Here is a 25173-nt window from a genome sequence, read left to right on the forward strand (position 1 = left end):
GACGTATACAAGGCATGCCGCAATAGTATTCTACTAAAAATAAGGACAAATATCTTACTCTTAACGCGTTTATTTTGTACTCTACATTCGCGCGCGTGCTCATCGGGGTTATCTTGGTAATGTGAGCGGATTAGCGAAAAGACGTTTGTACTTTACTCAAACACGTTCGTTCGAGTTTCTTGTTTTTTTCCTTTTTTTTGTACGCATTCCGTATACCTGTGTACGCAACAGTGATCTGGCGAGTAATTTACATTACGAGATCATCGAGAACGTTGTTCGTCATTTTATTCGCACCCTCCTCACGAGACTCATCGCTTCGTTGTTGGTGCGTTCTTGGAAAGAGCGTTTTTCTTCGGCTGGGCCAGGCTGACGCGTTTCTTAGCCGGTGCTTTGCCCTTCGGCAACGGCTTGTCTCGCTTAAGAGGCAAGACGTCCTTCTTTCGTTGCGAGTGCATGAAGCGGAACATGAGGTTCTCGATACCGAAGACGAACAACGCAAGCGCCATGCCGAAGAGCAAAAGGATCAGCATCGGCGCCACTTCGTAGATCGTCACGCTGGAGACGAAGATCTCCTCGGTCGGGCAGTAAGGCTTCCTCGCTTGTCGGCGACGTACCTCTCGCCGCCGAATTCCCGAGGTGGATATCCTGATCATCCTGGCGATGTTAACTCATGTATTATCAAGTATACCGTGAATCGGCACACTGAAAGAACAAAATGCTACGTTCCAGTAATATTTACCTAATCCAAGTGCAATTGCTTAAATATTCCTTAGCGAATGTTTACTTGAACGGTAGCATTTTTTTCTTTTAGTATATCCACCTCTCACGTCAAGGAGTATGAAAATCGCTGCCTTCGACGTGCCAACGACGCGATCACCTACGCTATCTTGGAGATTTCATGGAGGTGACTGCGAAGGTTGCTCCATAAACCGAGCTCGGACGGCTGCAACAAGTGAACTTCCGTGAGCTGGCAGATCATCTGCTTGTCGAATTCCAGGTCGATGGACGGATAGATGTCATCCGGGTCGGCGTGGAAGGCGAAGCCGCCCTTCTTCATTCTCTGCACGCCGTCTTCGATAGAGATAAATTTCCCCGCGTCTGGCAAATCGTTCCAATAACGCTTGAAGTACTGCACGTCCGGTCTGGCGTTCTAGCAAAATTGAGATCCTCATTGAAACGAGGAAGAGCCTTTAGGCCTTATCAGAATGGCTGACCTATCGGTTCAAGACAATATTTCACACTTTAAATCTTTGTCTTTAAGTAACGCACGATAACTGTCTTACGTTTTGAGTTTTAAATTAAAAGACCGGTTTGTTTGTGATTGACGACGAACCGTTGCATAATAAAAAAAAAAGTAAACAAATAATTTATAGACACATATTTAGGGCATCAAAACATTATCTTAAAAAGTACTAGTCAATCATTTTGCTGAAACCCAGACTTGTATTTTTAAGACAATGTTTTAAGCGGGGTTTACAATGAGAATTTAAGCTCTAACCCTTAAGAAACTGACCAATCACAGTCGATTATTTTCCTCCACATTCGTTTGTCATTGATCAATTTCTCAAGGCTTAAATTCTCATTGTAGACCTTGCTTTATACCTTCAATCTTTGTCTAAGCGATTACTTATTTACCCTTTTTTATTATACAGCGGGTTTTCATTACTCACAAATAGAACAGCTTTTAATTTAACATACAAGACAGTCATTGTGCATTAATTAAAGATTTAAGGCGTGAAACATTGTCTTGAACTGATAAGTCACCCTTGTCCACAAACTTGCTTTAAGACATAAATAAGTAAATTGACCAACGACAGTCGTTTATTAGAAGAATAATCGATGTTCGATGTTCGAAGGTTGGTCGATTTGCTTACTGCTTACGTCTTAAGGCAACGTTGTGGACAAGAAGTCAGCCATTCTGCCGAGGTCCGAAAACTGAGAGACGTGGCGTACGCGCTTCTGTGTCGGCGCATTCCTGTCATTACCCGCAGCAGAAAGTTGAAGAAGACATTCGGCTCGGCGCCGAGCTTGATCTTGCTATGCGCCAACGAATACAACGAGTCGTTCATCTTATGGAGGGGCTCGTTCAACCTAGCCGACACTATCGCCGCATTATAATAGTTGTACACCAGCAAACCGAACACCGTGATCTGAATCAGAGCCATTCGACTGGCCGATTGTTCGGAGAGAGAAGGGAAACCTGATACCACAATCAAGTGATTGCATATTAGTGCGATATTATCGATGCCACGACGATTGGAAGAGCGCCTCGTACCTTGTTGGCACAAAGCTGCAATGGCGACCAAGGCCGAGACGCTGTAACTGTAATCGCTGGCGTGTTCCAGCTTCAGTATGAAGGATAAAACGAAAATTATTATCACCACGAGCGCGAGGATCGAGCACCACGTGTCCAGTGCGAACGGCTTCAGTATCACCCAGGTTTTCATCTTCTCCGCCGGAATGGTGCGAAACATGAAGCAGGTCCTGAAATGAGAGAACGCGACAGGAAGGAGGAGAGATTATCGGCGCGAACGAACGGACAGGCGCTTCTCTCGTTGCGCTCGTTTACCGCGTTGGCCATTGCTGAAGAATGACACGCCCGTGTCCGTATCGTTCGTGCGTCAAAATCGACGGATAATACGCCAAGTCGGCCACATTCCTCTTCAAAGCGCCCATCACGGGACCCAGACTGTCGTTCTTCTCCCAATGATCGATCTCGATGGCTTCCATACTGCAAACATGTTCTCAATGAGCTAATATCAATTTCAATATTTCATAATTTTGAGTTTATAAAATCGACTGAACAACGCTTTGACGAATATAATTGGTAAGTTTTCGAAAAAAAAGATTGATTATTAACAAAGATATTGTATAAAATGTAAACGAGGGATCACAATATCATCTTCTCTATAACACCGGCAAAGGATAATGCTAGGATAATGTCAAAAAAAACAACAACACAAATTATTGAGATAATTACCTGAAATTATATATACTAGCGACGTGTGAGAGGATGGTGAAGCCGAATTTCGGCCAGTTGTCCATGATCTCAAGTTTGTCCCTCTCCAAATATTCCAACAGACTCACTTCGTTCTTCGGTCTGTTCAGCACCTACGAATGCATCTTCAGTAAACAAATTGATTGCAAACTGTGCGCAGACTGGCAGTAAATTTGTTCGGAATTCCACGCCAAAACCATAGCTATCTGTGTGCGCATTCAACTCGCGTTCTGACGACAGAACCTGCTGATAGGCAATCCGAGCAATTTGCGCTGCTCGGGTTGGAATTAAAAGGACGTAATCAGCGCTTGTCCAGAGTAGGAGCCTTCTTGACGTATCGCGCAGTTTCGACGAAGAAAAACTTACAATCCCGATCACTTTGGTCCGTATCCCTTGGAAATTCCGCCGTCTGATGATTTTCGGCTCGGTCAAGAAAACCTCGAGACCTTTCATCTCGCTCCAAGTGCCGAGTCTAGTGATGTTCAGCGCTCCGCCGCGCACTTTGAAGTGATTGTACACATCGTAGAGAACGTAATTAGGCTCCTCCTCCGGCACTGTTATCACGAAGTCTGTAACGACGCTGAAGCCGCTATCGTTTAAGCTCCGCACACTGTCGCTCAAGTTGGCCCCCAGGATCAGCCAGTTGTATGAGTAGTCGAACAGGCGATGATCCAAGCCCTGCGTGGAAACGTCGTCTTCTAACGTCTTCGCCTCATCTACGTCTTTTGACGTTATTTTCACAAAGAAGTGTCTCCACAATTCACCCATCTTTTTTTCTCTTACAAGAAAGGGAACGCTTACTTCGTCGTAGATGCCGCTGATATTCTGATCCGGGCAGCGTATGTCCAGGAAGACCCCCAGAGTGCGGTCGGTTTCGAGATACCTGAGAACATTCAGTTGAAACCCAGCCGGTTTGATCATGGCGGTGATCCCGACGGCGTTCAGCAGCTTGATCGTGAGGAAGTCGCCTGCGAAAGGGGGAATCGATGAAGACCACGCATGAAGAGACATGGGCGTAGTCAGGATCTCGGTCAGAAGGGGCAAGGGGGAGGCAAAAATGTATCTTCACATAAATTTTATTTACTTCATTTTGACCTTTTCTTCGTTTAGCCCTCGCGTCTGGAACTAAATCCTTCCTACGTAACTGAAATAGATCGAAGAGAAACAACGTTCCATACTTACTCTCCGTGTCTCCGCAGGAGAATCCCACGACTCTGGTCACATTCTTGTGGACAAAGTAATCCCGAATGATGATGCCGCTTTGCGCCCAGACTACGACGACGAACGTGTGAAGCGAGAAGACAACGCTCGACAAAGATCGCATGCTCTCTTTGGTTGTGCATGAACTAGCACGAAGCGGTGACGTCGCTGCAACGTGCTGCGTTTAAGCCTAAGCGTCGTTTCCCTCGAAACGACAGGACGATCTCGGTGGAGACGGCGGGGACGATTTCGCGAAATTCGATTATAACTCTCTCGTCGATCGACATGACAGCATAATCGTAGCGATTACCACGATTCGTGAGCATACGGGGTGGCCCCGGCACTGTCTCGGTGTTCTCCACACCGCCAGATTCTTCGTCCAAACGTCGTCTGTCGTTAACGAGACGTTTTTTCAGCTGATAACGTCGACCTTAATTAGACACAGTTGTCGCGCGATTTGCGTAAGCAATCAGCCATTAGAAAATCTGACGGTGACTCGGGGACACCCTGTATACGGCACGACGCACGACCCTCTTCCGCTACTTCATCCCTCTTGCCTATCAATTACCCCGAAGTCGAGTCCATTACAATCGATTTGCCTGTCTCTCAGTGTCCGGCTGTTTTCGCCTGAGAAAGTATTCATAAGAAAGTTCGCCGGCGAGCCGCTTTTTGTCATGCAAAGCGACCCCAGCTTTTATTCGAACGATTACAGCGATTGAGAGAAATTACACTTGTTATATACTTCTTCGCGCGAGGTGCGCGCGAGATACTAACGAATCCATAATTTATAACACGACGACCGATGCGTGGGAGTTTGCCTCTTCGAAGTGCCTCACTCGGGCGACTTGCGCTCGCTCGTGCCAGCTATCTTCTCCACGTCGCTGCTGCTCGCTCGCCTTTGCATCTCCTTCCTGAGGAACGGAAATCGGAGGTTTTCACCGAACTGTCCACTGAGAAATGCGCAGTGCTATTACCTCATGGATCGATTATAGACGATGTTTTCGATGACGCATATTACACACGCGACGACCATGCCGAGGGTTAACAGTATCAAAGCCGGGGAGGTCTCGTATATGGTGATGCTCCTCGTGGACAACGTGTCCAGCTGGCACTGGGGCTTCCTGCTCGACCAAAATTTCACCTGACGATCGCGCAGCCCGGTGTTAAACATCTTGGACAATCTGAAAGAGATACTCCTCATTTTCCTACGATTCACTTCGAGGAAAAGTCTAGGCGAAGGGAAGAGGAGAAAGAGAACCTACCCGATCTTCGCAATCTCGGTGAACTGGCCGTTGCGACTGGCGTATATACCCATGACGGACTGCTTGAACAGATGGATCTCCGTCAACGCGCAGATCTTGTTCGCGTCGAACATCCTCTCGATGTAAGGATACGCCGTATTGGGGTCTGTGTGATACGCCAAGACGCCGTCGCTCACCAGCTGCATGCCCTCCTCTAACGGCAAGTACCTTTGCGCCTCCGGCAGGGGGTCCCAGCGTTTCTTCCTGAAGTAATTCGACTCCCAGTTGAGTTTCTATAAGTTCGTGGGGGAATAATAATCTATGACACGCGTGACTTCTGCGACTCCTCGCTCAGATAGAACAGAAAATCACGATAACGTCAAAATGACATCAAAAGGACGAGTTAGCGATCGAATTATAATCGAAAAATGAGTTATAGTCTTAACATATCCTCTAAAGAACTTTTCTTATATTTTCATCGTTATCTTCATGCATACTTAAATATTCTATCTATCGTCATTACTATTTCTTCTCTTTCTAACTCTTTCTCTTCTCCTTGTTCTTCTATCCTATCTCCATCCTATTCCATTTGATCTTATACCATTTTATTCCATTATACCTTTCCCTTATACCTCCAAATATTTTCATCAAGCGAAATTTCCATTCCTTCCTTACTATATTTTCTTCTTTTCATTTCTTCTTCCTTCTTCCTTTATTTATGTATCTCCATATTTCTCATCCATTCTTCAACATTCTCGCTTCTCTCTCTTCTCCCTCTCTTGCCTCTCTTCACTTCTGCTCTAGATATTCTTTTAACCTTTTTCTTCTTTCTATGAACCCCTCCTTATTTCCTTTTCCCTCCCCCAACTTCTATGTATTCTTTAGTCTCCCTTTTTTTCCTGATGCAACTCCTATCCCATCAATCTTCGTATCTAATTTTTTCTTCCTCATTTTCGTCTTCATTATATATCATCGCCCTATTCTAACCCCGAGTTATTATAGTCATTTTCTCATCATTTTAACATCGTTGTGATTTTCTGTTCTGAGTATGTACAGGTGGTTGTATTAACATATAACGTTACGATGGGTTGCATGCTGCAGGGGCACACGTGAGAAAATGAGAGGCGCTCCTCTGTGCAGGCAACCCGTCATAAGAAGCTATATGTTGATGCAACACCCTGTACAATCTTAATATTAAGAAGAAAACATATAAATACACACACATAATTGGCCGATTAAAGGTTGCATGTTTTTTCGATGAATCCCGCAACGCATCCCGTGTCTAATAGAAGAATTTTTTTTTAGTAATTATCGAGAACTACATTTTGTATGTCACAACCTTTAATCTGCCGATTGTGTATGTGTGTGTATATATACACATACGTATAAAAAGTAATTCAGGTAAGGCACAGCTTCCGCGGCGATTCTCAGTTTGCTGTCCGCGAGCACCGTCACGGAGTCTTCCATCTTGTCGAGCGGCTCGCTCAGGCGTGCCGACACTATACTGGCCGAGTAGTAGTTGTACATGATCCAGTTGAACATGAGAATCTGCAGGAGGGCGATGCGGCTCGGAATGCGCTTGGGAGAGAAATTCGCACCTGCGGTGGAGAACGAGGAACATCAGATTGTCGAAGCGATCGCGACTCGTGTGTGCGCGCCTTCGCTCAAGCTGTATTTCGTAGTCGTATATGTCTCACCTTGTTGAGCGACTATGCCCATGGTGAGTACCATCGCCCCGGAATATTTCTCACTTCTGCTCACCTCCTCGCTCCTCATTATTATCCGCATGATAAATATGCATATCACGATGAACACGCCGTTCACGTACCAAATATCCCGCGTGAACGGCTTCAAGAAGATCCCGAGCTTGATCTTGTTCTCCGTGGTGGACAGCAACATGAAGCAGGGTCTGCGGGGAAAAGGGAAGAAAAGGTATCGTTTCCGAGTCGAGACGATTGATATGTCTCTCTCTCTCTTTTTCGAGAAAAAGAGACGGATATTGCCGGTACCGAATTGGCCATGCCGCGCCGATGAGAGTGGCGTATTCTAATCTTTCGGACACCATAATCCTGGGGTTACTGCCGAAGTCGATGTAATTCGCATTCAGGATCTCGAATATCAAACCGTGCACGCTGTGGCGGTCCCAATAAATGATCTCCGAGGCGTGTACACTTCAAGTATAAATTTCACGGAATTACCGTTCGCGATTCGCGCGCGTGTTCGCTTGGTAATACCGATCTGTCGAAGGGGGAATTGAAAGTACCTGAAGTTGAAGAGATCAGCGGTGTGAGATATCATCGCGTACACGAATTTGTGCATGCTGTCCAACGATCTGGTGTTGATGTCGTGCATGTAATCCTCCAGGCGCATGTTTTTCGGCCTGTATTGTATCTACGGTAATTCACATCGCGCAAACTGATGAGTGATATAAGTTACAGATATTTTTTTACATCCAGTAAACACCAACCAACAAGAACGTTACAACAATTTCATAATTTCCCACTCAACAATATAACCGTTACATATAACGTATGCTATATTGCATTTACATTACTGAGTGAGAAATGATAAGATTGATATAACGTTATAGTTAGTTGGTGTTTATTGAACAGCATTTGTGATACAAGTTACAAAGATATTTGTGTATAGATACTTGTGACACAAGTTGCAAATATTTGTTCACAGATATTTGTTATCTCATTGTTTTTCACAGTTAGACATACGTGGCGACATACGAACCACGCCCGATATTTTCAGCGTCATGCCGTTCATATTAGCCCTCCTCTGGACCAAGGGTTGAGTCAGAGTGATGGTGAGGCCGGCTCCAGGTCGCCAGGAGCCCAGCCTCGTCACATTCAGAGTGCCTCCTCGATACTTGCAGTGATTGTAGACGTCGTAGAGATCGTAATCGCTGCCGTTGACGATCGCGAGCGCGAGATCGGTGGTCATGCTGTACGCGGTGTCGTTCAAAAGAGGCACGCTTTTATTCAACTTGGATCCCAAGACCAGCCAGCTGTACGAGTAATCGTACATACGATACCTGGAGCTCTGATGGGCACGAGATATTAGTCTTTAGACTCGTGTTGCTTTATTTCCTTCTCTTTCTGCGCGGCGGCTCGAGGGGAAGTTTTCTCACAGAGGGCATAATAAATTCATCTATGATTCATCTATAATTCATCTATCTAGAGGCGAGAGAATTAATACTCAGACTGCCACATGTATGCATGGAAGTCTTAATAACTGCTTTGTTTTGTATTCTGACTGTATATACGATCGCGGGAGTTACGACTTTGGGTCTCATGAGCTTTAAAAGCTCAATACTAGCTGGACAGTCTAAGTGTTAAAGGATCTGTCGACTTTGCAAGCTTCTTTACCTCGGAGAAAATGGCCATGGCGCTGTCGTTCTCGCATCGCAGATCCACGACGACGCCTAAGGTCCACGTCTCCGTGCTCAGGAAGCGTCGTATGTTGAGCTTCGCGTCCACTTTCCGGACGATCGTGAATATACCGGCGCTGCTTAATTTCTTCACGAAATTAAAATCGTCTACGGTGAGGAGAGACAAATGGAGAAAAAGAAGTTAAAGGACACATACGCATATCCTAGAAATGAACAGTGTACGACGTAATCCCGACGATTAAAGAGAGAGAATGGGAGTTGAAGAAGAGAAAAAAGGAAAGAGATAAAGTTAATATAGGATAAAGTTAATATAAAGTTAACATAGGTATAGGAAAGGAAAGTAAGATGGAAAGCGAAGAGGTGTTAGATGGACTAGTAAATAGTTTGGAGAATTAATCCAAGAATTCAATCGGAAATAAATAAGATTAATCAAGAATTAGTGATTAGATACAAGAGACTGTGATGAATTGGATAGAAATAATGAGAAAGACTACGTTGGTGCAGTGATATTCACCCACGCAGCACGGAAGCTTGCAGCAACATTGTTGCAATGTTGCAACAAGCCAACAATGGGTATGTATTGAATTTTAACTAATCAAACAGGTTTAAGGTACAGATGGATAAGTATCGGTTAAGGTAAAAATTGTATGCTAAGTTCCTTCTCGGCATCAAGCTGAGATAAATCAATATCTATCTATCTAATCCCGACGACGATTGAGCGACTGGACCTACTTGTGGGATTCCCGCAGGAGAATCCCACGACACTGCGCACCGCTTTGTGCACGAAGTAGTCGCGGACGAAGTCGCCGTCGGCCGCGCGAACGTTAGAAGCGAGGCAGAGCGACGCGAAAAGCGCCACGTACGTTCCGACGTGCTTCACTCGGAGATTGTGCATATCGTGCCACGTGAGAATCGAACGATAAGTAACCTCGCGATATATTTTGCGCAACGCGCCGAGACTGTGGCGAAACGCGCGAATACGAGCGGACGAAATAAACGCTGGAAGATGGGGCACGGTTTCGTCGATTAATAATACAGCGCCCGAGGTAATATTAATTCGACGTGACGTCTGCTGTCTCATTGTTTATTCACGTCGGCTACTGTGACGTTGAATCCTGTCGAGAAATGCGAACTAGGTAACGTATCGAATATATCGTGCGCGAGAGGCGCGATTAATTATTTGCGAGCGAACGCAAATTTTCGACGAGCCAGCAATAAATCGACGATAAAGTTTTATCGAAATAAGCGCATCCGCTCGAGATTGGCCGTATAAAAACGGTTTATCGTCGGCGCGGGGGTATCCTTGCGACGGATATGCGTCTGATCAGTGGTGAAAAAATGCAGATTTCTCGGCGCTGGTCACTCCTCGCCAGTAGACGTGGATAATCTGTAAAAAGTGAAGAGAATTGAAAATTATCGCCGTGTTTCTCTTTCTCTCTCTCTCTCTCTCTCTCGTTCGCTCCGTTCACTTAATCGCTCGGTGTTACCGAATAGGTCGCATCCAGTAAACGAAGTTTTCCGCGATGCAGATCACGATGGAGAGCGCGGCGGAGATGCTGAGGAACGCGAAGACCGGCGCGGCCTCGAGGATCGACAGCGGCTCGGCGATCAGTATGTTTTTCGGGCAGAAAGGTTTCCGGGGTAACCAGCGCTTCAGCTGACGCTTGCGTATGCCCATGTTGTACATCTTGGTTAGACTGTGAAGAGCGCAATGTAATTTCAACAGCTGGCCTTAGTGACATTAATTAAATTAAATGTTTAATTTATTTTAATAAAAGGAAAATGAATTTCTGCCTTGTTCTTTGGAAAATCTCTACATGGAAAAAATAATTCCGTTGATGTAACTGATTGTTATCTGGAGACCAGACGAAAGCTCGGTGTAGGAACAAAAAGATTCCTGTAGGAGGTTTCTACTCGATCAATCGCTCTCACAAGGGTTACGATTATTACTCTAAAGCGTGCATATCGTTTCCTGAAAATCAAACCAAGGAAGATTCCGATTGGTAATTAAAATAAAGCATGTAGCATATGTAAAAAATGAATTTGGACTTTATATTGTAATTGTTAATCAATATTGTTGGATTGTAGATGTTGAAATATGCAAGTCAAGAAATATTGCAATCATTAAATCATAATTTTTTGGCATATTTGGATTATTTATGCGTTGCCTAATCGTTAATTGAAATTAACATTTCGTAAATATTAATGTCGAAAAGGTAAAAGAGCAAGATAAAGCTAGACTTGAATGCACAACGTACTAGTCCGCTGCCTTAGCCTGCTTCACTTTCGTAAAGGGTAATTAAGGCTCATGAGAAACTTTGCACGCAAGTTGCTTCGCTTCACTTGCAAATTGCGTCGTTTCACTAGCCTATCAATTAATGGGGACTCGGTATTACAACACATTTCAATTTGAACGAAATCTGTAATGACAAGATTTGACCCTCCCTTTGTCAGTTACCTTAACTAAGTTTCAATGCTGTTGAATGTTCACACGAATGTCTCAGTCGCGATAACAGAAATATCGCTTCTTGTCACCGAGTTTTCATCCAGTCCCCTACCTGTTCAGTTGCAGAAACTGAATTATCTTTTCCGTGTAAGAAAGAATAAAAGCCATGTAACATCTTACAAATAATTAGAACTGACCGTGAGAATGGTTCGCAAGAACTAACATTGAGCTTAATAGAATATCGTGGGTTGACCATGACGTTAATTTCTGGTACGTTTCGCCTACCCGACTCTAAATAACGGCGTGAACGGGCTCTTGTGCCTGGCCCAGAGAGCCAAGACCGCGCGAAAGAGATGGACCTCCGTCAGCTCGCATATCATCCGCGGCTGGAAATTCCGCTCGATGTACGGATACGCGGAGTCGATGGTCGTGTGATAGGCGATGCCGCCTTCGGCCACGCTATTCAGGCCCTCCGCCAAAGGCAGATATCGTTTGGATTCCGGCACTCTTTCCCATTGTTTCTCCATGAAATATTGCACCTCTCTTTCCGATGACTTGTATGCGATGGCAGTGAGAAAATAATAATTAAGAAAGACTACTCCTTACTCTTGGTCTAACCAAAAGGAGAAGGATTGTTTATGGGCCTGGGAGCAAAGCACGTAGTGCCATTGAATGAATTAATAAATCATCTATATCATTAGTGGTACATAGATGAAGGAACGCGGGGGGATATAGATTACCTGCAGAAAAGTACGAAGATACGGCATGGGTTCAGCCGCTATCCTCAGGTGGCTGTTCGCCAGATTGATCAATGAGTCGTTCATCTTTTGCGCCCTGTTCTTCAGCCGATCCGACACGACGCTCGCGGAATAGTAGTTCAAAATCAGTAAGCTGAACAGCATGATCTGCAGAAACGCTATGCGACCGGCGTAATGATACGGAACCACTACGGCACCTGCGAGAAGGCTTAATCAATTTATCCACCAAGAGTCAAGAGATCCTTCACTCATCGTCACTTAAAGAACCGATTATAATTTAATCGGAGGAATTAATATCCCTGATTAATTCATACCTTGTTGGGAGAGGGCGCCTATAGTGAGAAGAACGGAAATGCTGTAGCCTTCCTTCACGTCGTGGATGCCTTCTTGTCTCAGCAATATTGTCAAGATTAATGCGCCGGCTACGATTATGCCGAGTATCAGGTACCACACCTTGATGTTTAACGGCCGCAAGAATTGCTCCCTCTTCAGATTCGCCGAGGAGATCGTGCGAAATAGGAAACACGTTCTGCAGCGTGGATCATGACGAGTAATGAGACGAAATTCACGTGTCCATTGTACGTCGCAGAAATCACTCACCGCATCGGCCATACAGGTCCGATAATGTCGCCCATCCTTAATTTCTCCGTCTTCATTACGATCGGGCTGGCGGAGATGTCAATCTGCTTCTTTTGAAAGGCGACGAATATCGGCGCGGTGTTGTCCTGTTTCTTCTTCGAGTTCACTTCTACAATATCCATCCTGAAAAAGGAAAAGAATGTAAATAATAAAGGTAATAAATTAAAAACAGTAATGAATAAATAATGAATAGTAAGAAATAATAAGAAATAAAAGAATAATAAATAAATAACAATAGAAGAAATACAAATATATAGAAGGAAGCGTGAAAATAACGAGAAGAGCTTGTTGAAGATTCTTACGTGAAGTTGAAAAGATCGGCCATGTGCGATAAGAGCGTGAAGAGAAATTGAGATCGGCCATATTTCGCCTTCAAGATGGGATCCCGTAAGATATTATCCGTCGACAAGTTGTAGACTTTATACGACAGCTGCAGGATATTCCAGCCGATAAATCACGCTAATCAATCTGCATCGTTCTATGTAAAATTTGCCGTGTCGATCGATTGCTTACCAAAATCCCCACTTTGAGCTTCATGCCGTGCAGGTCGGACCTCCTCGTGAACTTGGACTGCTTCAGTTTGATCGCCACGCCGGATTTCTCGGTCCAGTAACCCAAAGCAGTCACATTCAGGGTGCCACCACGTTCCTTGCAGGGATTGTACACATCGTACAGATCGTAACCAGTGAGGGACGGCACAGCGATCGTCACGTCCGTCACCAGGTTGAAGGCGTCGTCATTTAGCTTATTCACGGTGTCGTTCAATTTCGCTCCCAAGATCAGCCATTTGTGCATCTCGTCGTACAGCAAGTACTTCGTAGCCTTAAACCGAAGTAATAAATCGTAAGGAGAATTCAATCGGTGCCTTTCTACTCCTATTTTCCTCGAATTCTTTTCGTCTCTCTGAGCGTTTGCACTTTTTTCTTATTCTGAGCGACAAAATAGTCGGTATTAATAAGTTAATTTAATTATAATTAAACTTTCAATTAAGCTAGTTTCTGTATGGGTACCTTCCAACTAAATACATTTTCTAGGCCATTAACTTGTAACTTAACTCAGTTAAACATAAAAAATGATCCAACCCCGTCGATAACTGAAATGCTAAAAGTACAGTATGTAAGTATAATTTGAGAGATACATGTAACTTTTATCTCGTTTCATTAGCTCTTTATTGGCTGTACAAACAATTTGGTAAGTGCAATTAATCATATTTCGTATGTAACTCAATACGACACGGTAGTATCACATTGTCGCTCGGCGATGACTATCGCAGCATTCAACGTGTTAATTAAACATCGTGGGAGTCGTCTCTCTCACCTCGGAATAGATCATAGTGTAATTATCACTGTCGCATCGCGCGTCAATGTACACGCCTAAATTGCGGTGATTGCTGTGCAAGAGCCTCCTCAAGGTACGGGACGGCAGTTTGCTCATGAAATCGAGATTCCACATTGACGAGGGTACGTAGACGCTGTTGAACGTTCTGGCGAATTTCGCGGTGTCTGCATCAAGAGAAACGGTCCAGCTTGTAGCGACGAAAATCGCGTATCTCGTTCGTCGTTCGGCATGTCTTTACATACGCTCGACGGTGTCGCAGGTGAAGCCCACAACGCTGGATACTCCTTTATGCGCGAAGTAGTCTCGCGCCATGATGTTTTCGTTGGCGACGCAGGAGACGCACAGCAAGCGCAACAGTAACAACAGTATCCAGTATCCGTTGCGAAACATCCCTCGGATTGCGGAGTCGCGCGAAGATCGAGCGGTGATACGAAGAGTTTGGAGAAACATTCCGAGGAAAGGACAACGGCTGCACGCGACTCGCCGCGTTCGCCGGGTATCGTCAAATATTCAACGCACGAGTCGTCTCATAAGTGGTTTCATTCTTTAAGCATTCTCGCGATATGAAACAATAATAATCCCACCGGTTTGTCCACTTACCTACGTTTCCTTTACGTATTAACGCGAAGTCTTCTATAGCTCATAGTTACACCGCACCGTTAGAATCCAAACATGAAAGTGTTTTATCGGAAAAGTCGTTTATTAGAGCCAATGTTGAAGATGCAAAGAAATGCTTTAATATTCAACTTAAGGGATCCTTCCTGAGTCCTTTTGCTCGATGTAATTGGGAATGACGACGGTGATGGGCTCAGGAGTTTTCTTTCTCGCTGGAAAAGCCAAGGAATGCGGTAAGACGGAAAAGAGTACCGCTAATTGCGCGGAAATCATATCGGTTTGGAGATTGCTTAGTTAATGTAATTTGTACTCTTTCTAAGTATACAACATTACGCGTGTAAAGATACATCCTGATACGGCACATGCATGCCCGATATGTATTCGAGGGTTTCATAAATAAAGTAATTTACGAATGACTAGTACGGATTATTACGCGATCGGCGCGATCGTAATCGTCGTGAGTTCGCAAATTCTCTCAAGTCGAAATCCGTCGAGATCGATGCCCAAGGCGAACGTCACTTCAGCGCGAACGGCGGTGCGTCGTTGGTCGTCAAGTAGAATTTGCCGCGTAATCTGGGAAGAGATTCGATTCGCAATCAGATATTGAAGTAAATCGGGTGAAGAGCGAAAAGTACGCAGCAAAAAATTATGTGTTAAGAACGGTCCACTGAAATTTTTGTCACTTTAACAAGGTGAATATGTTAAAAGATAATATATTAACATGAAAATGAATATGTTAATTTAACATATATTTGGGTGCTTTTTAACATATTATCTGTGTTAAAATAGTACAAAAAATTTCAGTGTACCGTTTTTAACGCAAAATTTTTTACGGTGTACAACTTCTAAAAGACGTCCGGCTTTTCCTTCTAGGCGTTTTTTTGGGCGTTTCGAAGATGTCTTTTAGAAGCTTCCGCTACCTGGAAAACAAAGCGGTCTTACGATGTAGAGGCATATTCGCCCATCAGAACGATCGGATTGTGATTGCAATGTCCTTTCTTGTATTTCTCCCAGCTGTCGCACATCCTCGCTTTGAAGCCCACCGTGCTGCCGATGCTCTCGGTCATGAACTGATGCGCCCGTGAATGGCTGCAGTAAGCTGTAACACGAGCAGTGAGAGCGACGTTAACGGTCCGACGTTCAGATATTGAGTTGACGCAAAAATTCGTTCCGTTCCGTCCTTTAAAATATACATATAATATTTATTTGTTTTAAATTACAATTAATCAATGAAATATTCTGAGATTTCCGAACGAAGAACTGATTAAAAAACGAATTTGAAGTTTTGCATCAACCCAATACATTGCGCAACCTTTCTATGATACCCGGCGATACGTACTTATGGTTGGCATGTAGGAACACCCGGGTTGTGGGAACTTTCCGTTATTGGGATAAAAATCCGCGTGTCCCAACGGCGCCAAGAATCCGAATGCGGGACCGCTCGTGTGGATCACGTCGACGAATTGAGCGTCGGTCGGGTCCAGCCGGTATTCCGGGTCGACGATACCGGAGATGGTTTCGAACAAAGGACTCGCCGGGTCCAGACCTTGGAGAAAATTGCTAGGATCAACGGTCGCATACTTTGGCAGAGGAGCGTCTTAGTAGGAATTGAATCTCGGGGTATCTAGCCACGAGGTTGAAAATGTTTCTAACGTCGCTATACTAGTCAGTAATGCAACGCTCACTTCTCCTAATGGCTAGATAATCGCTAGATAAAATATAAGTGATATTCTTTTTAGCTGAACTGACTAAACTAGTTCAAGAAATGTACGTACACATTGAAACGTATGAAGCGTACGTACGAGATTCATATGTTTCAGTGTGCGTGAATTCCTTGAACTAGTGCTGCCAGTTCAGTTAAAAAGAACAGACCAGAAAGTTAGCGGGATGCTGTGCAAAAAAAAGTTATGGTTATGAGACGAAAAATTATAACTAGTTGTGAGGCAGTCATGTAACGCTCGCTTTTTTGCTTTTTCTGCAGGTTGTCATGGAATAACGTATTTCATTATCAATTCTGATTTGCTACTTTATTTTTAAACGATAATGGAGGACATATAGCAGCTAGATTATATATTTTAAAGTAGACAGTTGCATCTACTTTATCATATTTGATATGTAATGTGTATATATAATGTCTATATATAAACAATGGTCATATTACAGAACGGACTCTACATTTTATGAATAATCGTAAATAATCGGCCAGTAACGAGCTAGAAAATTTAATCTAGCCTGCACTAGCTAACTACTAGTTTTTGATTCAGGCTGATATACTAAATATGTACATTTTTATTCAGGCTATCACGTTCTATCACGCGCTATCGCGTTCTACCTGTGATTCTGCCGATACGGCCTTCGAGATACGCCCCAGCGAAACCGGCCACGTACGAGCCCAGACTGTGGCCGCTGATGTGAACGTCCTTGTACTCCAGGTTCGAGTCTCGACTCAAGAATTCCAGAAAGTGGGCCAAAAACTTGCCGACGACGCGCGTGTTCTTAGCCGCCGCCGGATACTCGTCGGCCGCCAGAATCCCCCAGCTGACGACTATCACGTTCACATCCTCGTAAACCAGATAAGCTAAAAATGCATTCAAGTCACATCATCTGTGCCTCCTCCCTTGATTACTAAGGCTAGCGGGTTTCCTCTTGCATGTATTGATATTCGAATTTCGAATATCCGAAGATTCGATGCTTCAGTATTCATTAGTCGAATTTCGAAAGTATCGAAGCTTCGAAACATGGGAATTATAAGATTTTTGGACTGTATAATATCTGATACATCCATTCATCTACAAAAGTTCACTCACGAGATTTCTCAGTATTTCCTTAGTAAAATATATGTAGACATTAGTCTACAGAATCCGCAAGCTTGTACTTTTCGAAGCTTCGAAGCTTCGTATTATAAAAATGCGAAAGTTCTTCGAAGCTACGAAGTTTCAAAATCATCGAAGATTAATAAAGACCCTATTGATTACCCGGCCCTCGCAACTTGGATGCGAGCTGCGACGCTGGAGGACGAAAGAGTCGTCGCGCTTTCGTATCGCGCGACACAAAAAGCGGCTCTTCCCGAAGTTTATTTCTGACCGCGCGAGAGCGAGCGAACGAGCGAGAGAGCAAAAACTCGCGGAACGATTAATTAAGCCGCTATCGCGCCGACCCTTGAACCCAGGCGACATCGATTCCGTGTTTACCGAAATGGCTAAGGCCGATTGTCCTCACACTTTTCTCGCGTCCTGCGTCGAATGCTGGAAAAGTGCGCGCGAACCAGCCACGGTGACATCCAAATCCACTCACCGTCTATCAAGCCCCGCACCCAAGCCTCTTTTCCGGTATCGCTGAATCCGTGCACGATGAACTTGGTCGGTCTGCTCTCGTTGAAGTGCGACGCGTATAGCACTTCGGTGTCGTTCAGGAACAGCTGCTCCTCGCCGAACGGGTTCTCCCTGAGCAAAGTGATGCGGATTATGGGTTTTAATATTTCGGAAAAAAAAAGTCGTAATTTTCCCATTTTTCTGCGGAATTTTCCACGGAAATTCGTTTAAAAGATTCGCGCGTGTTCGGCTGAAACCTGCCGCACTTACTGCTTTCCGTAAAGAAGGTAAGAAACCGCGGAAAAATGCGGAAGAAACGGTTTCTCTCCGAAACTTTGAAATTATAATACGAATGATGATAATTAGCACGAGCTGAGTGCATCTTTGTGTCCGGCAGGGGTGAGATCAAGCTGTCTCCTCCAGAAAGACGCAGACCTTGGCCTTGGAGGAATATACAATGAGGAAGAAATCGCAGATCCATTTTTAATATCAAATATTAGAAATACTTTAATTATGCAAAAGAGACCGATTATCCGACATATATATGGAGAAAAATATTTCGCTGATATAGCAAACTGTTAATTACTACAGGGACAGCAAAAAAATTTGGTCATGCCAACAAAATTTTAGCGCTGTTACAATAATGGTTTTGCTAAAATGGCAAAATTATTTTTTCCGTGTAACGAATCTTTTTGTTGTCCCCACAGTGACTGACAATTTGCTGTACCGGTAAAATTACTTTTTACCCTTGCAGTAGTTTCCAGTTAAAGACGAGGAAAAAACAGAAATAGAAATAGGCATGGCGCAAACTTCCTGGAGCCGTTATGAGAAGAAGATTAGAAGGACATCACAATAAAACTGGACGCGCGTCAAGAAGTCAGCGTGACCGCCTGTTACAGATCACAGTGAGTGAAAAAAACTGCCAATCCATCGGTGTCAAGAGTCATGACATTTTCTATCGCAGACGTGCGTTATGACATTTTTTCACTCGTTTCCCTTGGGAAGAAAGAATTAAGACGTCAACGTCCAAAAGGCATCCCCTCCTCGATCGGCTCGTCCGACCGAAAGAGAAGAAAAAAGATACGGGAGGAATGAGGGGGAGGGGGCGGTCAATCCGGGGGCGCGATATTCACGCGTCAACGCGACGCGACAAGGCGCGCGACGCGGCGCCTCGATGCTCGATAAAATCGATCGAAGAACGTCAGCGCTGAGAATAGAATGCTGGCTGATTGCACGTATCATGAAAAAATTGATGCATCCTCCGCTACGGGGCAGGCCGTGATAACGCTCGCGACGCTTGGAAATTAGCCTCGGCGTGTGATTGATTCTCGATCGGCGCTAAGATACTCTCGATTGATTGCAACAATTATAATGCGATCGTCGAGAGGAAGACGAATACGATAAATGGCGTGTCGGCACGCACGATCCGCACACCCTGGATTCAATTTGCGAGGCTTTCCCGACGCCGAACGGCCCATCGATCAATGTAAATAACGATTCTTTAGACTTGTATCAGACTACGGACTACTTGAAAATTACAATCAGACTGATCGAATAAATCAGAAGCGATTTAAAATGCCTGACTGTTCTAATTGCAATCCTCAATCCGTAATCTGCACGGAGAGAAAGTAACTCCTACAAGTACAAACTATCTCCCACAGATAAAAATTAGCTGTACATATGATTACAACTGAAATTTAGTTAATTTAGGTTGCTTTTTGGCAAGAGACACAAGTCGATACAAGTCTAGTCGTATCATCTATTATCCTTTTCTTTACCGAAATGCGAAACAAACCTCAGTTAATTCTTTTTGTCTCTCTGCCTAGTCTTCAGCTCCCACAACTAAAAACTAGGACCTGTGAATTCTGAATTCTCTTTTATCGATAAAAGTTCCTTAAACATGGCTTCTCCGGTAGTTTCTAAGCCACTCTTAGAGGCGCTTTTACTGATAAAAGAGAGTTCAAAATACGGGCTTAGGTCTAGTAATAACTAAATTTCAAAGCTACATTATGTAGAAAACTAATTCCTTCTTTCCATGTGACACGGACTTTAATATACTTTTTAGTTACGCTCCTCCCGATTGACCTCCTCTCACAATCGCGAAAATCCCGTCGTGCGTTTCAATAATATTTTGGCATCCTTACTTTAGATCCCGCGTAATAATATCTTAACTTCTACGCCTCATCTCTCGTCTCTTGTGTCTCGAAGTAAAAAAGAAGGAATCGTGAACGCACCTGGTGTACAATTTGAACGTCGCCGGTTCGCGTTGCAGCACCGACTCGATGATCAACGCCTCGTCGTTCAGCAGCGCACCTTCCGGATACGCTGGAATGGAATAGATAGCGCGCGCTGGAATTACAATCGTACAATCAGTAAGGACCGATCGATTCGTCTGGATTATTTGCGGGGAAAAACAGAGAGAACGAGGGAACAGATAAATCGCGTTTAATCGCTCGATCTAGTACGGTCTAAGAATCTGCTGATTACCTGACCAGGCGAGAAGGATGGTCGGAAGTACGAGAAAATCGATGAGTGACATGTCTCCTGAGGATGCTCCGCGACACCAGTCTCCTCCGCGAGATGCACCGGATTACTACTTTAACTTAACTCAGTCGGCTTAACGTCGGCCAGTCCGTCATTCATCTCGCGCGCGTTTTCTTTTTGCTCCTCGAACTTTTCTCTCTCTCTCTCTCTCTCTTTCTCTCTCTCTGTCTCCCTCTCTCTCTTTCTCGCTCGCTCTCCGAGCCACGATAAGAGAGCTTAATGATCATTGCTGTAATTCGTTAACACGTTCGTTACCATCGTGGATCTTAAATGTCCGTCCCGCGCTACATTCTTGTCGTGTGAAATAAAAGCAGATACCGCAAAACCTCGAAGACCTCCCCCAGGTGGCAGAAACTTCCGAAAGACATCTCAAAGACATCTCAAAGATGTCTCAAAATGTTCTACCGTTTCGGATGTCTTTTAAGCGTCTTTTGAAAATATTTAAGACGTTTCTTCGAGGTTTCTGCTATCTGGAGCTTTGTGACGCTTCGCTGCATATTTTTAAGGATTGGTCTGACTCTGCGAGAGAACCGAACTTACCTCGAATATCCCTGAAAAAAGCGAATCTTAGTTCAGGCATTTAAGGGGGCCTGGTTTAGGTCTTCATTCAATAAGATGATCTTGACCAAGATGATCTTAAGTACCGCCTTGAGCCTCGACTATGAATACAGGCCTTAAACCAGAAGAGAAATGTGTACCGTTTTTCCCTCTTCGCAAAAAACATCGTGAAAGCCGAAATATACGCGTTTCCGCTGCTTGAATCGATCTGATAACAAGACTTTTCCTTTCTCATGGAAGTTTCACGAGGAACACTAGTGTACTCTGCATGAAATTACGATGAAACTTCACGAAGTGCGTTACCGACGGAGGGAGATTTCTTCCTTATTTTGAAAGGACCGATAAATTACCAATTTCACTTCACCCCGAAGCGGAAGCGTCGTTTGTTGTTATCGACCGTATGGAGCTGGATCAGCTGGAGCCGAAGAAGAAGAGACTGGAATGACCTGACAATCGGCCTGTCGAACATTAGTCCTGCGTAGTCGATTTCGAGTTTATTTGCTGCACGTACACGATCTAGGAGATGTTCTGTTTAGCACCGTTAGTATCAACGTAATATTAAATATTCGATTTCCCCACAATCAAACGTGCATATCTGTCAGCGAGATTGAGGATAACCTCAAGGTTAGGGTGATACTTTAAGACCGTGTCTAGCTCCTCTCCCCGTGTTTCTCCGCAACTTCTCTTTTTTCTGCCTTTCTTTCCGATATCCTGGACATTTGTTTTGTGTTTTTTACACAAGAAGAATAGATGTGTTTATGTTGGCATGTTGATGAAAATTCTTGTTGATCACAGTTAATCGAATCTACCGATGCACCATGTCGCCCGAACCCACGCAAGAACCCATCCAAGAGAATTTGACGGCCTCCAATGTACCCCTGGACGCAAGGGTGGCGAATGACTCGGATAGTGAGGATGACGATATGGGTATGACAGGATACATTCCACTATCTCAAGTATCCACCGATGCTGATCCTATATTGGATGAGGATGAGGTATTTGAAAGGCAGAATAACCTTCATCTTTGTATATTGTGAGTTACATCAAAGAAAATCAGAGGCAAACTGTAATTGAAACAAAACGTCCTTTTCAGAACGATGAATGGCTCTCTGGAGTTGGCGAGTCGAATCAAACACCATCTACCCCAGTAGTCGAGGCCCAGCAGGTAAGCGTTATTTAAGTATATTATTATAATTGTAATTTTTCTAAAACCTGGTTTATTATCTTCCGATTAATTTATAGTTTAGATTTAAACTGATAATATAAAAATAGTGTTTGTTCTGTTTATGGTTAATCGTTAAATTTATGGTTCTGTTAGAGTAATTTTTTAATTTAATGAGATCAACTGTGAATAAAGAAACATAATTTTTAAAACATTATCAAGTTAAGCCTACCACAAGTTAAGCAGAAAATAAAAAAACTATGCCTAAGCATAATAATTGAACGATGATTGTACGGTCGAATTATCTATGTTGTATCTGTGCGTGTCGCATCCGTACGATTATATCATCTTGCATTATCTGGCGTTTATCAGAGCTGTGCCTCGGAGGTGTTGGAAGTCTGGTCGTGTCCGTATAATCGTTCCGACATCGACCTGGACGCGGCTAAGATCAAGCAGGTGAAGTCTGTAATGGCGTCCATTACACTTCCCGAAACTTCCATCCCGCAGTGGGCGAGCGCGATCTCCGAGGATCAGTGGAAGGAGCAGCTGCTTGTGCGCATCAAGGAGATGCAGAACAAAGATCCGTAGAACTTAAATCGCGACGTAGTCGTTGGCCGCACAGCCGAGGTTTGAAGTCTCTCTTAGTCAGTCGCGCGTAGCGCGCATCCCGCGTTATTGGAAATCATTTGTTACGGCGGTAAAAACGAGAGAGAGAGAGAGAGAGAAAAGAAGGAAGAGGAAAAAAAGATATACGGAAACGATTGCGATTGAGAATCGGACATCGCCGACGTGTACACACATACATATATATTTTATCTAATACGTTTAAGCGAAACGATCGCGCTTGATTTTTATATTAACTAGGCTAAGAGGCTTTCGGATAGAATTTTAGTATTATCTCGTTACGATCACGTGCAATTGTGACGTGAGGGCGCAAGAGGAGGGTGGGTCAAAAGGATGGACCTGGTGGTCGAGCGTGTGTTATTGCGAAGCGTATTATTATTGTCTTTCTTTCCCTTTTTCATACGATATGTTATTCGAAGGCGGATTATAAGAAGTATATGATATATTAGTTTAATTAATAAACGTCGCTCGATGTTACTTACGCCCCCGAAGTGAGCGAGACCGACGCGGTATACCTTGATCACTCTCGGTGAGAGGCTACTCTGGGGAACGAAACCCGATTCACTTCCGATCCGCTTAGCATTTCCCCATTGCGCTCGGATCCTCGTCCCGTTTCTCATGAAGCGCTCGTCGTGATGAGTTCTCTTTCGTCGTGAATCGCGCGAACCGAAAGCCCGCGATCGTGAGTGGCGCGCACGCGGCTCTTACAATTCGAACTCGGCGTTGATGGCAGCAGCTTTGGATGGATTGAGTTTCTTCCGTAGTGCGGCTACGTCGTCCTCTATCTTGACCAATTTCCGATATTTCTGGAAAAGCGGACATAGAAAGAGAGAAAGAGAGAGAGAGAGAGAGAGAGAGTGAGTGAGTCGACACGTGGGGCACTTGGACGCGTGCGATTCGCACCCGCGCGAATCCTACGTACCTCTGAGGTAGTTCCCGGTGTGACGTACCAGATGTAGATCATGTAGCCCGGAATGCAGAGCATCGAGGAGAGTCCCGCGAGCCAACCCAACAAGTGGCTCCACCAGGGGAATTCGTACGTGAGGTATTTCACGGGGACGAACTTGATGATGTTGAAGATGAAGACGCCCTGCGAGGAAGGTTTACGAGGGAGCGTTTACTGAGAGAAAAGGAATGCGAAATCGTTAACCGGGGGGATCGGTAGGCTGCGGCCTTACCACGCAGATGGCGGGTGTGGTGATGGTCCAGCAGATCTTCCACCAGAAACACGGGTAGTAGCCTATCATGTCCCGGATACCGTCGTAAAACCGGTTCACACCGAACGCCCACGACACGGAGATGCACTCGAAGAACATCAGGAAGAGCAGGCAGAATCCGCTGACGGCGTACGTGTCTAGCAATTGGAACACGTACATCCCGCCCTGGAAGCGTATTCGTCCGGTTATCAGTTCGTGAACGTGCAAGGTGTACAGAGATAAGGTCGATGTGCACAGGAAGAAAGTAGTCTTAAATCAACAATAGATAATCTCATATGTAAGCAAGAATATTATAATATTCTTATGAGATTTTTAGTCTTGAGTTGAAAAGTGCAAGTAATACTTGCATCAATGCAAATTTAATCAAGTCAAGACCAAAATTTCCTAAGAAGATTACAATATTCTTGCTTATAGCATGAGAATATCTATTCTTGACTTAAGACTTTTTTTTCTATGTGTGCATTCACCTCCGTGACACACAGCAGGCCGATCAGGTAAGAGATCAGGCATACGATCGCGATGAACAGTTCCTTCCGCTTGCGGAGCAGTCGTGGCCACTCGTCCACGGCGGCTGTGACGAAGCCCTCCATCGTGCAGAACTGAAATGAAAGAGACCGAAAAAATCGGTTTTTTTTTAACTATAGGCATCAACCCAATAATTTGAGAACAACGGGGATCGGGAGCGCGCTACCTGGCTGTCCAAGCCTATCAGCAAGAGCATGAAGAAGAAGAGGCACGACCAGACCGAGGCCCCGGGCAGCTGCAGCACCGCCGAGGGATAAACCAGGAAGGCCAGACCGGGTCCTAGTTGGTGCGAAAGTATCGATGGGGTTGATTGAGAATTTAGCGCTGTCCTCGCCGCGAATTTGGCAGAGCCAATGATCGTGAAAAGGATAACGCGTGCATATTACCAGAAGCAGCTACGTCGGCCACCGGTTTCTGTTGCTCATGAGCCATGAAGCCGACCACGGAGAATATGACGACGCCGCTCAGCAGGCTGGTGCAAGTGTTCACGCAGCATACGATGAGAGCGTCCCTGGAAAGCGGATATCGTGTTCGAATGAAGACGCTCTGCGGAAGAGCAGGGAGCAGAAGAGAGCAGGAAAATACGACGGAAGGAGGGGG

General features: G+C 44.6%; 6 protein-coding genes across 11 annotated transcripts in view; 1 reads left to right on the top strand and 5 right to left on the bottom strand.

The window, feature by feature from the left end:
• Positions 1-290: 290 nt before the first annotated feature.
• Positions 291-4819, bottom strand: LOC106745162. 3 transcript variants are annotated; one of them, XM_014620494.1, is made up of 9 exons: positions 4181-4819; positions 3800-3966; positions 3365-3676; positions 2981-3111; positions 2570-2731; positions 2276-2484; positions 1986-2200; positions 882-1150; positions 291-654 (listed from the first exon to the last, which is right to left on the bottom strand). In XM_014620494.1, the coding sequence occupies exons 1-9, from the start codon at positions 4320-4322 to the stop codon at positions 309-311; spliced, it is 1953 nt and encodes a 650-aa protein (XP_014475980.1). In that variant the 5' UTR covers positions 4323-4819; the 3' UTR covers positions 291-308. The 3 variants fall into 3 exon arrangements, with proteins under 3 accessions (XP_014475980.1, XP_014475979.1, XP_014475978.1); XM_014620493.1 differs by having other exon boundaries at positions 3365-3714; XM_014620492.1 differs by having other exon boundaries at positions 3365-3720.
• A 24-nt stretch (positions 4820-4843) lies between these two features.
• Positions 4844-9937, bottom strand: LOC106745165. Its single transcript, XM_014620499.1, has 10 exons — positions 9569-9937; positions 8814-8983; positions 8179-8487; positions 7703-7830; positions 7449-7610; positions 7137-7348; positions 6823-7037; positions 5461-5732; positions 5173-5379; positions 4844-5109 (listed from the first exon to the last, which is right to left on the bottom strand). The coding sequence occupies exons 1-10, from the start codon at positions 9915-9917 to the stop codon at positions 5031-5033; spliced, it is 2103 nt and encodes a 700-aa protein (XP_014475985.1). The 5' UTR covers positions 9918-9937; the 3' UTR covers positions 4844-5030.
• LOC106745163 lies at positions 9905-14814 on the bottom strand. Its single transcript, XM_014620495.1, has 10 exons — positions 14260-14814; positions 13997-14181; positions 13193-13501; positions 12982-13109; positions 12641-12802; positions 12355-12569; positions 12023-12237; positions 11568-11836; positions 10324-10533; positions 9905-10223 (listed from the first exon to the last, which is right to left on the bottom strand). The coding sequence occupies exons 1-10, from the start codon at positions 14465-14467 to the stop codon at positions 10196-10198; spliced, it is 1929 nt and encodes a 642-aa protein (XP_014475981.1). The 5' UTR covers positions 14468-14814; the 3' UTR covers positions 9905-10195.
• Positions 14815-14916: 102 nt separating this feature from the next.
• On the bottom strand, positions 14917-20558 carry LOC106745164 (pancreatic lipase-related protein 2-like). 2 transcript variants are annotated; one of them, XM_014620497.1, is made up of 7 exons: positions 20431-20558; positions 20178-20268; positions 17927-18075; positions 16965-17210; positions 15972-16178; positions 15575-15731; positions 14917-15205 (listed from the first exon to the last, which is right to left on the bottom strand). In XM_014620497.1, exons 1-7 carry the CDS (start codon positions 20480-20482, stop codon positions 15148-15150), a joined length of 960 nt encoding a protein of 319 aa, XP_014475983.1. In that variant the 5' UTR covers positions 20483-20558; the 3' UTR covers positions 14917-15147. The 2 variants fall into 2 exon arrangements, with proteins under 2 accessions (XP_014475983.1, XP_014475982.1); XM_014620496.1 differs by having other exon boundaries at positions 20178-20292.
• Positions 20559-21390: 832 nt separating this feature from the next.
• LOC106745173 lies at positions 21391-23308 on the top strand. Of its 2 annotated transcripts, none has more exons than XM_014620518.1 (4): positions 21391-21585; positions 21841-22040; positions 22139-22210; positions 22580-23308. In XM_014620518.1, the coding sequence occupies exons 2-4, from the start codon at positions 21864-21866 to the stop codon at positions 22793-22795; spliced, it is 465 nt and encodes a 154-aa protein (XP_014476004.1). In that variant the 5' UTR covers positions 21391-21585; positions 21841-21863; the 3' UTR covers positions 22796-23308. The 2 variants fall into 2 exon arrangements, with proteins under 2 accessions (XP_014476004.1, XP_014476005.1); XM_014620519.1 differs by having other exon boundaries at positions 21579-21669.
• LOC106745172 (sodium- and chloride-dependent GABA transporter 1-like) overlaps positions 23189-25173 on the bottom strand; it is a 7095-nt gene continuing 5110 nt past the window's right edge. Inside the window, exons 8-13 of one of the 2 annotated variants that reach the window (XM_014620516.1) lie at positions 24960-25084; positions 24740-24852; positions 24516-24647; positions 24010-24213; positions 23754-23921; positions 23189-23637 (exon numbers count right to left, since the gene is read on the bottom strand). In XM_014620516.1, coding sequence (XP_014476002.1) covers positions 23536-23637; positions 23754-23921; positions 24010-24213; positions 24516-24647; positions 24740-24852; positions 24960-25084 — 844 coding nt within the window. In that variant the 3' untranslated portion in view covers positions 23189-23535. The remainder of the gene's footprint in view (positions 23638-23753; positions 23922-24009; positions 24214-24515; positions 24648-24739; positions 24853-24959; positions 25085-25173) is intronic. The other variant, XM_014620517.1, reaches the window with a different exon arrangement.

The sequence above is a fragment of the Dinoponera quadriceps genome, unplaced genomic scaffold, assembly GCF_001313825.1.
Source record: "Dinoponera quadriceps isolate SergipeBrazil2010 unplaced genomic scaffold, ASM131382v1 scaffold1425, whole genome shotgun sequence".
Lineage (NCBI taxonomy): Eukaryota > Metazoa > Arthropoda > Insecta > Hymenoptera > Formicidae > Dinoponera > Dinoponera quadriceps.

Coding starts and splice junctions, on each gene's coding strand:
- LOC106745162 (XM_014620492.1), bottom strand. CDS start 4,341: ATGCACAACCAAAGAGAGCATGCGATCTTTGTCGAGCGTTGTCTTCTC. Junction 1,151..1,985: donor TCTTCAACTTTCTGCTGCGG/GTAATGACAGGA, acceptor CAATTTTGCTAG/AACGCCAGACCGGACGTGCA. Junction 655..881: donor CATGAAATCTCCAAGATAGC/GTAGGTGATCGC, acceptor TAACATCGCCAG/GATGATCAGGATATCCACCT.
- LOC106745165 (XM_014620499.1), bottom strand. CDS start 9,917: ATGAGACAGCAGACGTCACGTCGAATTAATATTACCTCGGGCGCTGTA. Junction 8,488..8,813: donor CCATGGCCATTTTCTCCGAG/GTAAAGAAGCTT, acceptor CGTGCCCATCAG/AGCTCCAGGTATCGTATGTA. Junction 5,110..5,172: donor GTCTATAATCGATCCATGAG/GTAATAGCACTG, acceptor TCCGTTCCTCAG/GAAGGAGATGCAAAGGCGAG.
- LOC106745163 (XM_014620495.1), bottom strand. CDS start 14,467: ATGTTTCTCCAAACTCTTCGTATCACCGCTCGATCTTCGCGCGACTCC. Junction 13,502..13,996: donor ACACTATGATCTATTCCGAG/GTGAGAGAGACG, acceptor CTTCGGTTTAAG/GCTACGAAGTACTTGCTGTA. Junction 12,803..12,981: donor GCCGATCTTTTCAACTTCAC/GTAAGAATCTTC, acceptor TTCCTTTTTCAG/GATGGATATTGTAGAAGTGA.
- LOC106745164 (XM_014620496.1), bottom strand. CDS start 20,482: ATGTCACTCATCGATTTTCTCGTACTTCCGACCATCCTTCTCGCCTGG. Junction 16,179..16,964: donor CCGTATCGGCAGAATCACAG/GTAGAACGCGAT, acceptor ATTTTCTCCAAG/GTCTGGACCCGGCGAGTCCT. Junction 15,206..15,574: donor GGCGAATATGCCTCTACATC/GTAAGACCGCTT, acceptor ATCTCTTCCCAG/ATTACGCGGCAAATTCTACT.
- LOC106745173 (XM_014620518.1), top strand. CDS start 21,864: ATGTCGCCCGAACCCACGCAAGAACCCATCCAAGAGAATTTGACGGCC. Junction 22,041..22,138: donor CTATATTGGATGAGGATGAG/GTATTTGAAAGG, acceptor CGTCCTTTTCAG/AACGATGAATGGCTCTCTGG. Junction 22,211..22,579: donor CAGTAGTCGAGGCCCAGCAG/GTAAGCGTTATT, acceptor GGCGTTTATCAG/AGCTGTGCCTCGGAGGTGTT.